The sequence below is a fragment of the Penicillium psychrofluorescens genome (assembly GCF_964197705.1).
Source record: "Penicillium psychrofluorescens genome assembly, chromosome: 6".
In the NCBI taxonomy this organism is placed as follows: Eukaryota; Fungi; Ascomycota; class Eurotiomycetes; order Eurotiales; family Aspergillaceae; genus Penicillium; species Penicillium psychrofluorescens.
The window spans coordinates 1,224,165-1,237,687 of record NC_133444.1 but is presented as its reverse complement, the minus strand read 5'-3'; the positions used below and the strand labels follow the sequence as shown (position 1 = coordinate 1,237,687).

Below are 13,523 nucleotides of genomic sequence, written 5' to 3'. Positions count from 1 at the left end.
AAGATGTTTAGCCTAAAGCCTATTCTATTAAGTAGCTATATATAGATACTAAGAGAGCGAGTATTTTAGGAAGAGATAGGTAGACTAATAAACTTATACTTAAGCTTAGCTAGGAGGGTTAGTACTATAGTCGTATAACTAAGGGTGATTTCTTACCCTATTCTCACCTTATCTATTACGTACTTACCCTTCTTACCCCTAGTCGCGCGACGCTTACCTACTTCTCACCCTAAACTCACCTAGGCGATACCTACCCGACTACTAGCCGTAGACAAGCCATACGCCGGTTAGTTAGTAGTTGGGTAGGTGACTACTAGGGAATCCTGACTATTACATGTTTACTTTTCTTTTTGCTTATAACACTTAGAAGGGCAAGACATACGCGCCTAGAGCGGACTAATGAGGACTAATTTATACACATATATTCGACATATATAAGAAATGCCTACTAGAACGCGCGCCTATCAACGCGTTTAACGTAACTTTATTTAATTCTACTATCTCTATACTAAAGTATATTATACGGAAGAAGACTAGATAAGTCATTACTAAAGCTACCTCGATAACGTTCGCCCTCGATGTGGTATCTTGACATTCCGTTATATCCTTGCTGCTAGTAGATTCTACGTATTCTGCTTAAGCGATAAAGAGAAAAGACTAGACGAGCGTTTCAAGTAATAGCTAGTTAAAATAATTCTTTTTAATTATATCGACAAACATCTCAACTGCTTAGACTCTTTAGTAGCCGTCGTCTACCTACACCTATGCTACTGAGAGAAAGAATATAAAAACCTGTCCTGTATGATCTAGACCCAGGCCATCGTTCTTAAATCCCAAAGCTCGACGTCTGAGCTAAATGGGAGAAAAGAAAGTAAGGAAGATGAAAGAAAGAAGTGAATCAATCAGTAAATAATAGATCAACTATGTAGCATCCATAATATTGAATACATGACAATGAAAAAAGAAATCCCTTGCGCCAAACAATTTCACTATTCCGTGAATAGCCAAGACACGCCGCCAATCAAACCGACCACAAAAGTAGCAGTGAGAATGCCTGCGCCGACTCGATCTCCCGTAGTTACAGGCGCGAACTGCTTTTTATGCGTATTATCATTCATCCCCGCGTTCGGGTTACTAGTACTCGAGCCACCAGTCGTCGAGGTCAACGGCGCTAAGTGTTTCTGGGGTCTGCTATGGATGAAAGGAATCATATTGACGGAAAAGAGATCGGCAGCCGAGATCTGCTCCTCCATGCCAGTGCGGCCGTCATACTTGCTCTGGTACCAAGCACTCCCGCACTGATTGCCGTCTTGCCCGGGGCCGGTGCAGGCAGCAGCAGCGGCTTTAGCGGTCGTTTGGAGCCGGTTCATAATATCCTTATATATCTGAGGGACTAGCAGCGCAGTGAAGCCGAGCCAGGAAGAGGTGTGCCCCTTGAACACGAGGTTGTTTGCGTCGTAGCATTGTGTGGGGAACGGATCGCAGGTCGGCTCGTATTCAATATCGCCATACTTTGTAGGGAAGAATTCATTTAGCGTCTTGTTGGCAAGCCCGTAGATGGCTGCCTCCCATTTCGCCTGGGCAGCGCCTGTAGTCTAATGTAGTGCATTAGTTTAGGCCATCTAATCGTCAATCAAAAAGCGAGTAAGGTAGATAGGGATAAATGCACATGGTTATACATATAGGCCAACCCCATGAGAAATGAGGAATAGTTGTATGAATTTTCACCTATGCCCTTCACCTTACAATCCTGGGTAGTATTAACCGAATCGGCGATTTCCCAGGTTTGGTTGTTGATCAAGTACTCATTCGACCAGTCCCAGATTTTCGCCGCCCAAGTGGCATAGTCTGGATCATTGGTGTAGCGGTAGAGACGAGCCGAGATCTGGAACAATAGACCATTCGAAATGGCATTCTTCATGGTATACCCTTTCATATAGTTGTACTGCTGCCAGCGTACGCCGCCGCCGCACGACGTGTCATCCCAGCCCGAGTTGCTTGGGTCCTGGGTCTGGGTGTTGAACACGCCCTGCGCAAGCGATAGCCACGAGTACTGGCCGTATTCTGTGAGGTTCAGCTCGGCGGCCGTCATTGCGGCAACCCCCCAAAATGACTGGTCGTCATTGCCCATGTACTGCGACCAGTTGCTAGACAGGAAGTCGCTATCCCCGGATTGCCACTCGAGTCCGACGCGGACTTCCTCGTTGTAGGTAGCGTCGCCTGTGAAATGCCAGTAGTAGAGGGCACACAAGAACAGCACCGAGCCTTCGTACCATTTATTAGGGATGACGCCGGGGGTCTGACCCGTTTCGTTGCCGACGTAATATGACATTGCGCCCCATGTTGCTATACTCGCTGCATTCTTGACCGAATCTATCATCGATCGCTGGAGTGCTTAGCCAAAAAAGAGACGGGGGAGGAAGGAGGGAGGAGAGATGAGTTCCGGGATCGCGCTTACCCTCATTCGTGATGTCCAACTCGATGGCCAGTGCGGGGGTCAGGAGCCTCATCCCAGCCAGCAGGCCGGTCAAAATGCCTAAAATACGCATGGCTTTCAACTCCTCTTACAACTAAGGACTAGGAGGAGCGGGTTTTTCCTTCAGGCGGCTTTGGTGAGGGGAAGAAAATACGGAAAGTGGCTGCTGGGTTGATGCAACACCCGTAAGGGCAGGGTCGTATTTGTCTTTCCCTGTACATTTAGCTCGTACTGATCATACACGGGCCGCTTGGCTTGGACAACCTCTTGGAGTGAATAATAGGCGCATCCACTGGTAAAACTACCTGGTAGTCAGGTCTGACAATGATGAGAGCGATGGTATTCTGGCTATCTATCCTGTCTAGTATTTATAGGGGCAGAGAAGCGGGAAAACTCTGCAATATGGAAATTGCCCTGGACGCCTAGTTTCCATGATTGGAGATCAGGTGATCAGGATGCGGAAGACGGACCAACTAGGTACACTTCCTGTTTCCTTGCACACGGCCAACTGACCAACACGTCATGATGGAAGCAGCGTGATTCACCCCTCAGTAGAGGGGCTCATTTCGTGCAAGATAAACCAGAGACGGACTGTAGTGTAGACAGCCCCAGAGTGTGACATACTCAACCAAGCTTGTCAAAGTAGTCATCGCATTCGTAGTCATCAACAAACATGGGCGATTGAAGGAGACGGGGAATCAACAACGCTGACGAGGTTCGTGCTACTGGAATCCGACCGGCTATTCAACACAGGTTATCAGTTGCTGAAGCGCTGCGTTCGACCTTTCGTCCTGAAAATAGTTGATCAACTAGTGAGAGAGTGCCAGACATTGTGGATGGACAAGTACGAAATCGATGGCGGGGTGAGGGTGTGGGGGTGTGGGGGGGGGGGGGGGGGGGGGTCAGTGAGAGGGAGGAAGTGTTGGCCGGCGAAAGAGCAACTGATAATGGAAAAAAAGTCACTCTGATTAACAGCAGCAGCAGGAAAGGGAGGTGAGGGGAAATGGAGGCCTATAGACAAGCAACTAGAAAACAGAGAGTCAAAAAGAGAGGGCCCAACAACAAGGGGGGAGAATCTGCTTCTTTTTGACCCTCTCTTCTACCTACCCTCTATTTTTGACCTCAGATTTTCTAGATGAAATGGCAGTTAATTTTCCACTGCTTCCCTCTCTTCCCTATAACGTCAGTGTTTGTTTTGTCTCGTGGTTGATTGCTAGCGACCATCAATTTTGTGTCTCACCATCAACAATGCCTTGCACCTGTCTTTCCTCCTGTCATTGAACTATCGATCTTATGCAGCACGCTACAGTACATAGCAGCTATACACTACTCTGTTGAATATGCTCATCCAGTTGGCTGCCGACAGCGCAAACCTTCGCTACGCTAGTTCCGTGCTTTATTAGCGCTCTTAGATTCTAGTTAGTAATAGCTGGAGAGAAACCTAATAACCATTTCGGTAATGTTCTTCGATTACGAACAATAGTACGTTTTTCTATTACTATTCATAGGGCAATGAAAGGCTCTAAAAAGCTAAGGAACATACTCTTTAACTAAACCATTCGATGCGAAGAATATAGCTAAGATTGGGTTTCTAATTATCAACAAGTATAGAAAGGGCTAAGTTGAGTCTATGGGCCCCATGTGGCTATCATAGGGCCAACCATTGAGTTGCCCGACAAAGGTAGAGAGATTGTCGAGGAACATGATCTCGACGTCCCATGATTCTCCAAATGTATTAACAGCAGTACTTACAAGAATCCAAGCCAATAGTCCATTTGGAAATAGTTCCATTTGTCCTTGTTCATCTGCATGGGATCACAGAGCTTCGTTGCCTCAGCGATGAGCTCCGACAGTGCAAGTGTGGTCACTGATGTCGTCGAAGTCGTGGCGGTGGGGGTCTCTAACGCAACTTCAGCAATGTGCTGTGGTATTTCCGTGGCGGTTGGGGGTTCTGCAGCTGAGACCCCGGTAATAGACCGCGGTACATGGTGACCGGGAAGGGCTGCAGCCCCGAAAGCTGAGAATAGATGTTAGAATCATTTAAAAAAGACCCAAACATCTGGATAATCGAATGGTAAGACACACCTAGCAAAGACACTAGCCCTGCGTATTGCATGATTTAAATGCCAAGGATAGTTCCAGGTCGACAGGGAAAGTGTTATTGAAATAGAAGACGAGCGAATAATGAATTCTTGGGACTAAAGAAAAGTACGTTCAAAGTACGAAAATGTAGACGCTTTTTCCCTGGTGCAGGAATAAAGCCCATTTTATAGAAGTTTAGAAATGGGCCCCTATGGTCAAAGGAGTCCTGCGTCAGCCTTCGCCTAGCGGAGAGCTGGGACACATTTGGGGTTACAGTATCCAGGAATAGGGCCCCCTGGAGGCTGTGAAGTGCACATAGTCTAATTCAACTTGACCCTCACAGATTGGCTATGTCGTCGCGAAAATGCTTGGCTGTAGTAGTGTCGCGTGCCTGACCGACGTATGCCGATCCCAGTCCCCGAATTCATCTGGACTAATATATTATTATGATTTGCCAACGACCGCGATACCTCAATCAGTTTTTTGAGGCTTTCTTCAGCAACCATGCTCAATCCAGGTCTCCCAATCCATTGGCATTAGAAGTGGTCTCTCTGGCATATCCTCGCGCCTACCACATCATCTTTATCTTGGGATAGTCCCATAATAGCTAAATCGTATTGTGAACGTAAGATTGTATGGCAAAATTTGGCTGGTTCAGAAATAGTGCAGAGACCGCAGCTGCATCCCAACGGAACTAGTCGGCGCTTAACCAATGGCATGGTGATGGTTGCAGACGTAGTCTCTTGGCTAATCTCTTGGCAGGTTGAGTTCTCGTAAACCAATATGGTGCGATCTTCACCCAGCGGTCTCACAGGGCAATGCTTGTGCTTGTTTTTAGCTCAATCAGGTACGCCTCTGTATTACGGTATCAAATCACACCTCGACGACGATCTTCACTTAAATTAGAGGCTAAGTACATAAAGTTTTTCTTGTTTAAATCCCTTAGCGTAGGTTTATTTACCTTTATTGGCTGAGATGATACTTTGATGTGTCAGGAACCGAAAACATGGGGGATGAATCTCGTGGGGTCCAAAATAAAATCCAGCAAAGAACGACGGCGGAGCCAAACAGAGCAGACATGGCGTAGGCTGAAAAGGGGTTGGCCATCGTAGGATTCAAGGCAAAGACAACAAATGCCATTCTGTGACAAGTCCAAAAATAATAATTGCGCGCAACCGAAAGGGAAACGTATCTAAGGCAAATTCAAGACTAGCTTATTATAGTAAAATCACACAACCTGAACAAAAGTATATCAATTCTTCATACAAATCTCGTTAGTTTCGTCTCTCCTATCCTTTCTTTCCTCTAACTCTACGCTTAGGTTGACCATGCTCAACCTTGTTCTTTTGTCGTCGAATCTTCGTTCTCTCAATTTCAAGTTCGAAATTTAAATACTAAACCTTGAAATGGTTATTCTATAATATATAGTTAAAATCTACACACAGCCACAAAGTGATACGTTGTTGGAATTCTTCGTGTAAGGAGACAACTAGATGATAGTATCGAGGGGGTGGGTAAATGCATGTTTAGCGGTCATTCGCGACGAAAAATTAGACCAAGATCAAGCTATGAGTCTAAAGCTTCTGAAAATAAAATCTCCCTTGCGCTTACGAAGTAAGTCGCGAAGAGGAGAATCAGGTCCATAGACAGTAGAATCGTCGTCACGGTCCTCTACTACTACAGATGTCTCGACCTTACAAGGCACCTCTCTAGCGGAATTCTTATCATCCGGAAGATCTACAAACAAATCACATACACATAATTACTAGCGAATACGCTTTTTTTGCTTTTCCACATAATAGCTAGCCCCTAAAACTCAAGTACCAGCGAGGTATTTATGTATAGCGTAGCACGCTAACCCGGATATGGCCACACCGTACGTCCCGGGTCGAGGTGGGAGCGGGCGTTAAACCCGTGCGGTGAGCTGCCGTTACTGCCGACGGTGGCCTAAATGGCAAATTTGGGTCGAATCCTCAGCCCCGAAATTTACAAGGATTAAAGCAGTCATCGACTAACCACGGTATGGGTGGAATATGTGCCGGCCATGCTTCTCACTGTTGGTAGTGATACCCTAATCGCACCAGTCAACACATTTCCCGCTTGGCAATCTAGGGAAGTTGGAGACTCGCATTGGCGCACAATTTATCATAGTTGGATCATGCCATCGCTGTCAAACGCGCCCGGTCGGAACGGCTAAGGAAGAAGGTCAAGAAGGAGCCGATGCTGCATTGATTAGACACGAGCACTCTTGCGCAGCAGGGAGTAGCCGTCACAAATGGAGGACTCATTACCCGGGGGAATTGACGAATAGAACCTCAATGGTGTGGCAATGCCCCTATGTTGTGCCCAATCTTCTAAGCGACCAGCGATATCCTCATTAGCGTGATAAGCGGCATATAATTGCAACCCCTCATTGACACGCTTACCAGAACATTAAAGGCCCCCTCCCCCGTCCTTCACCTTCCAACTGTGGCCTTCTGGTTTCCAGGGCGAACGTGTTCAGTTCAACATGGTCCTTTTCTTGGTACCTGAAATGATTGCGTCGCTGAATCTACGCCTTGTTTGTGCTTCGATCCTCGTCAGCTTCGTTGTTGCCCGTGTCCTTTTTCGACGATACGCAACGTCAATCAAGGATATCCCCGGCCCATTTTGGGGGTCTTTCTCTAGTCTGTGGGTGGTGTATCAGCTATGGAAAGGCCACATCGAAGCAGAGACCATCAATCTCCACAAGAAGCATGGTATGAAATCCGAAATCCTCAAAAATACGAGGTTTGATCTTTTGACGGTGTGTAACAGGATATTTCGTTCGCATTCGGGATAATGAAGTCAGCGTCTCTCATCCGGATGCAGTGAGACAACTTCTCCATGCCAACATTGCGAAGGTAAATGATACTTTCTTGGAACATGACCTGACGTGTCCCTGATTTCAAGATTCTATACTTCAGGGCCCTTGGTATGCCATTTTCAGTTTTCCAGACTACCACTATGTCAACCAGATGGCAGAACTGGATCCTCAACGACACCTAGAGAAAAGCCGCAACGTTGCCTCGGGCTACACTCTTTCCAACATCATCCAATCCGAGCCATATGTCGATGCAGTCTTAGAGCTCTTCATTAAGCACGTGGACGAGCACTGCAATTCCGGCACCCCGATTGAATTAAACCATTGGTTTACCTATTTTGCATTTGACGTCGTGGGCGAGGTCACCTTTTCGAAATCTTTTGGCTTTGTTCAAACTGGCACGGACGTTGGAAATGCCATCGCAAACACTAGAGCCTTGGCTTTATATGTCTCAGTCATGGGTCACTATACCTGGTTCCATAACCTGACACTGGGTAACCCGCTCCTTAGCCGGCTGGGAATCCAGCCTTCCTCGCATATCTTTGATACCTCTCTTGCTGCGGTTAAAATGCGAAAAGAGAACCCCAAGGTGCGAAAAGATATGATGCAACAATGGCTCGACACCCGTGCCAAGTATCCCGACCGCATGGCTGAGAACGAGATATTCGCTGCTGCTGCCGTTAATGTCGCTGCAGGAGCAGACACCGTCGGTGCCACGACGCAATGTCTTTTCTACTGGCTACTTCATTACCCTAAGCACCTTCGTCGACTACGTGAGGAGCTTGACACTGCCCAGGCTCGCGGGGAACTTTCGCCTGTTATTCAATACAATGAGGCGAAGAAGTTGCCATTCCTTCAAGCTTGTGCAAGTGCCCGTTCTGTCTTTCCTCGTCATACTCTTATGCTAACACTGATGTATAGATGAAAGAGACTTACCGATTTCACTCTGTTGTTCCTAGTCCCCTCCCTCGTGTGGTACCAAAAAGTGGAATCACTATAGGTGGCAGATATTTCCCCGAGGGCGTAAGATCCCCTCATTCCTTAGATGAACCAGATCATAACTCTGGCAACTTTAGGTTATTCTGAGCATCAATCCCTGGGTTTTTCACAGAAACCCCACGCTGTTCGGCGAAGACTGCAACACCTTCAACCCAGACCGCTGGCTTCAGGGTAATACGCAAAGAATGGACTCATTCCTGATTCACGTAAGTGACTATGTTCAGTACCGCTTTCCAATTCAACAGCGTCAACTAATGGTCATGTGCTCCTGATATAGTGGGGAGCTGGATACAGACAGTGCACTGGGCGCAATCTCGCTCACTTCCAAATCAGCAAGCTTGCTGCCACCCTGATTCGGGACTTTGAATTTGAGCAAGTGGATCCGAAGAAAGAGTGGGAGTGGACGAATCATTTCTCGATCTCGCCGTGGGGATGGCCCTGCAAGATTCGGCGTCGCTCCATTGCGGGTTGATTCTCGGGAGGATTTTTACTATCGATTCAAAAAGCTTGGTTTTTACGTCTCGCTCATTATTATTTGTAGCCATTTCGGCGCCCGATTTACCGTCACCTAGCATTATGGTGTAGTAGATAGAGATATATAATAAACTTCGGCGAGGCGCCGGGTTAAGCCAAGATACCTACCTACTTAATGTATGAATACATATAAATCCAGCTATCTGAGTGCTCATTGATTATCGAATCTCCTATTGCGAATTATGTATAGTACGTTGCTGTACAGTCCCGCTCAGGTTCGCATTCCATGTTGGTAACTTAGAGGTGCTCTTTCAAACCCTAATTGCATAGTACATTATTCCAGATATGGTTACTTCCTAATATAAGAACTTTCTAAAGAACCCTCTGCTAGCTTGATTTTCCTCGGTATCGATGTAGTATGAACCTGCCTAGACTCGTGTCTTATACATGGATTGTATGATAGTTCCAAAACATTGCTTAATCAAATTAAAAAGCTTGTAGTACCATATCTAATATTGTTGTACTCGGCTATAACGCTCTAAGAAAATTTGTTAGAAGTGTAGGGGATGTCTCCCGCCCTAAGGACCGTCATCAAACGCTCGCGGTGATAACGTAGAGCATAGACTATCCTTAGACCACGTCGGCTAGGAACGTTGGAGACAGTTTCGGCAAAGATATCCAAAGAGGCTCCATTCTAGAACAACCACTTGAATTTTTCAAATTCGCTTCTGTCGTAAGATTCGCGATAGAGCCTATTGACCCTACCTCGGACCTCTCGACAAGAAGCACCTTGATGGGTTTACTAGCTTAACCGTACGTTGTAATCGTTCGAACGAGCTGCGCGCTCAACGATGTCGCCATAAGGAATATTCTTTAGTAATGAACCACGTTGGATCAGATTATCTAGGCCAAGAGTCACACCGTTCTTACGATAAGCGTATGATAAAATATGGCCTCGCGATTTATAATAACACTTTCCTAATTGACAATTCTCGTACTATTCTTCTAGCTTATCGCGGCCTTCTCTGTCATCGGCCAGCCCCAAACTGTCTCATCCTGCAACCATTTCTTCACCTCCTCATTTCCAGCAGCTCCGTTACTTGACATCATTCCTGCTTCTGGACGTGGGTCGGGCCCTGGATCGTTGAAAACAGCAATTTCTCGCGTGCGCCTTGCGCCGACCTCGACCACTGTACCGCCAACCCTCGATTCACTCTCAACACAATTCAACATGGCCTCTGCAACTTCCAGAGGGGTAATCCAGGCATCCCGAGAAGAATCCAAGTTGATCAATTTTTCTGGATGCTCGGTCCAGATAGGCGTCTGGACCAATCCAGGGGCGACTGCGTTGACGCGGATCCCAAACAACGGTTCAAGCTGCGAAAGACACCGTACGAAACCTTGAATGGCGAACTTGGATGCTCCGTAAAGTGGAGCCCTAAAGACGGGCACTTGAGAGGCCACAGATGCAATATGGATGATACGCTTGGGGTTGCGGGATGACGCCGCCGTTGGGAGCTTCTGTCCTTGAATCGGCCGAGGATGCAACCAGTGTGAAATGGCGATCTGGGTTGTCCTGACGGGATGTGTCAAGTTAATGTCTAGCAGAGCATAGTGTCCAGAATTAGGATCGTCTTTGCTCTCTGTGGATTCAGGGGGTAGCCAAAAGCTAGACCAGTGCGGCTCGTATATGCCGGCTCCAGGACAGACCATGTCGAAATCGCCAAACTCAGCAAGTGCAGTGTCAAACATGCGGACGAGAGCCGGCCAAGAAGTCACATCGGTTTCGATGAAAACAGCGCGAGGCGACGCATCTTTGGAATGGTAACGAGTGAGAAGGTCTTTCGCTTCCGGCCGCAGAGACAGGTCCGCCAGAACGACATTGCACCCTCGAGACAGAAGTAGTCTCGTGAAGGCGAGGTTGATACCTGGAGACTTGTCTTAGTGATCGAACTGCGTCTTTATCCTCCCAAATGTATACTTACCAGATCCGGCGCCGGTGACAATGGCTGTTCTGCCGGAAACTAAGAACGGTCCTTCTGAGGTGGTAGAGCAGGTCATGTTCAAACGTTGTGGCCGAGATGAAGCTACGTACAAAAATGTTCGCTATGTATGAATAACGAAAGGTACATGCTTCTTTTAAACGGATTTCGAGGTCGGCTCCCTTTCCAAAATGATCGAACGAGGCCCACCCTTGTACATCGGGCTCGGCTCCCGGTCTTTTATTGTTCTCTATTGGCCGCACCGGGCACTCAGGGCTCGGCTCCCTCACCCCACACGTTCCTTGCTTTTGGCATCATCCTCGGCCATCTTGCCGTTGTATTCACTCGAATAATCCTTGTATGAAGTCGCAGCTCGGCACGCTTGTGAATTCTTTTGGTGTTGCAAATAACTGGACTATGCGGTCCTACTCTGGATGGTTCGTATCGCCTCAAGAGGGCCAAGTCATGGAGCTGAAACGGAGCACAGCCTCACCTGCCGTATTCGAAAGCTGAAGTGTGATGAGTCGAAGCCCCGATGTGGAAATTGCTCAAAGAGTTCGCGTGTATGTGTCTTCAAGGAAAGGGTTGTATTTCGTAACGTCGAGATCCGGTCGCTGTCCGGTTGCAGGAAACAGAACGGAGATGATCAGGTCTGGCTTGACGTACCCAAAGACTGTCGGTCCGATTGCATCTCTACTACCGGGGATACGGTGGCTGATGTTATGTTCACAGTAACCTTCATCCTGGTCGACGATCCTTACACCTTCGATTATCCGGCATCTTTCGCCACATCAAGTCGAGAGACCTACACGACAACATTCAGTGATCAGCATCTAGAGACATATCTTGAAGGCAACAACTCTCAACGCCAAATCCTTTCGCTCCCTACGCCTGCGGCTCAAGCTGACACGACCTCTCTCATCAACTCTGAGTTCCTGGAAAGAGAAAACATCATCGCCCTGCGATTACTACGACACTTCGGGGAAGGCCCTGGTCAATGGTTCATATTCCGAGACTCATATCGCGTAGAGCAACTTTCTCACTTCATCACAGGATGGATGTTTTCGATACCAACGCCTACTTCTCCAAAAAAGTTCCGCTCATGGCCGTCACGAAGCCGGTCCTGAAATCTGCCGCCTGCGCCCTCGCCGCGAGGCACCTCAGACATTTGCAACGCATCCTCAGTAATGGGATGCCGGATTTAGGCTATCAGAACTCTGCCGTATTATTGGCTTTCGACGAAAATACCGACTGGCATTTCCTGTCTGCCAAATACTACCATGACACCATTAGTCGATTGAAGTCTGCTGTGCAACTGCATCGTTTTGCGACCGATGGCCCAGACAGGGAGGAACTATTCGCAGCCATAGCAATACTGTGCACGTATGACTTGATGGAATCTCCTGGGAAAGCTTGGAGAGCCCATCTTAGTGCACTTCCTCTCTTTGTCCCCCCACCTGAGTCGGATTCGCCATCGCCTTCATCATCTACCCTCCATCGTGCATCTATATCAGGGCCAGTGTTCTGGAGTCTCGCTCGACAGGACCTTCTTTGTGCTTGTGTGTGCCTCCTAAGTTTTGTCCCGGTCACCAGTTGATCAGCCGAGCTGATATCTGCTAGTTGTCAGCGAAACACCGACCAGGCTCGACGTGAATGATGTTCAGCTATGGAAGAATGCAGGTCTCGCGACCGATGCCAATGGCCTACTCATATCGTTGAATACTAGTGGCACAGAAGAGATCCTAACCGCCGCTGAGGTTGTCGAAGATACAAGGAGCAATGAGATACACTGGCTCCTTGGGAAAATTGTCAATTACGTCACGTCAGGGGATGCATTGTACCCAGAGAACTATGCTCTGTCGCGCCAGCAGAGACCCCTCATTGGTGTTACACAAGAGCAACTATTGGACCGGTGGGCCTTGCTTGTGGCAGAGCTTCAGAGGTGGCGTGAGAGTCTACCGTCCAGTTTTACTCCAAGCGCTCGGACTAGCGTGACAAGATGCGATGGCTCTGCGATATCTAGTCCGGTAGCGAAATTCGAGCAGATCTGGTATGAAGCTCCCATTTGCGCTGGAGCAATGCAGAGCTATCACATGGCTGCTATACTGCTACTCGTCAATCAGCCACAGGAATCAACGGCCGTTCGGAACACTGTCTCTGCCCGCTTACATGCCTACCGGCGTGGAGAGCGTGAGGCACTTCTCCACGCGCGAGAGATATGTGGCATTGCCCTATCTAACCCTCCGAGCCCAGTGCGCGTACACTCGGTGCAACCTCTTTCCGTAGCCGGACAGGTATTCGAGAAGTGGCATGACGTGGAAGTGGTTTTGCAGCTACTAGAGGAGATTGAAAGAGATCTGGGGTGGACAACTAGTTATTATATTACACGGCTGAAAGCCTTGCAAGAAGGATGGAGGGACGAGAGACCGAATTGGGTCTTTTTGTAAGAAAAGAAAGTCGACTGTCGGTTCACACGACAGTCGAGTAAATTTGAAGCAGCCTGTCATTCAAGCAAAGAAACTAAAATGACACTCAAACTTAGTCTTAGGGGGCATGTTTTGAGCGGGTTGGGAATGAAGTTGGGTCTTCCACCCCAAACTCAAAGGTTAATGAAGTTGTTGATCGTGACGGCGATGAGAATTTTCCTTTTCTTGGTGGTTATTGGGTT

At 47.7% G+C, this 13,523-nt stretch overlaps 3 protein-coding genes across 3 annotated transcripts; 1 reads left to right on the top strand and 2 right to left on the bottom strand.

The window, feature by feature from the left end:
- Positions 1-989: 989 nt before the first annotated feature.
- Positions 990-2,332, bottom strand: PFLUO_LOCUS8992 (uncharacterized protein; the record flags this gene model as incomplete). Its single annotated transcript, XM_073786772.1, has 2 exons — positions 990-1,588; positions 1,747-2,332. 2 exons carry the CDS (start codon positions 2,330-2,332, stop codon positions 990-992), a joined length of 1,185 nt encoding a protein of 394 aa, XP_073642995.1.
- A 4,735-nt stretch (positions 2,333-7,067) lies between these two features.
- PFLUO_LOCUS8991 (uncharacterized protein) lies at positions 7,068-8,871 on the top strand (the record flags this gene model as incomplete). The annotated part of the gene is made up of 5 exons (XM_073786771.1): positions 7,068-7,296; positions 7,355-7,440; positions 7,504-8,243; positions 8,512-8,605; positions 8,677-8,871. 5 exons carry the CDS (start codon positions 7,068-7,070, stop codon positions 8,869-8,871), a joined length of 1,344 nt encoding a protein of 447 aa, XP_073642994.1.
- A 1,007-nt stretch (positions 8,872-9,878) lies between these two features.
- PFLUO_LOCUS8990 (uncharacterized protein) lies at positions 9,879-10,934 on the bottom strand (the record flags this gene model as incomplete). Its single annotated transcript, XM_073786770.1, has 2 exons — positions 9,879-10,801; positions 10,859-10,934. The coding sequence occupies 2 exons, from the start codon at positions 10,932-10,934 to the stop codon at positions 9,879-9,881; spliced, it is 999 nt and encodes a 332-aa protein (XP_073642993.1).
- Between the last annotated feature and the right edge of the window lie 2,589 nt (positions 10,935-13,523).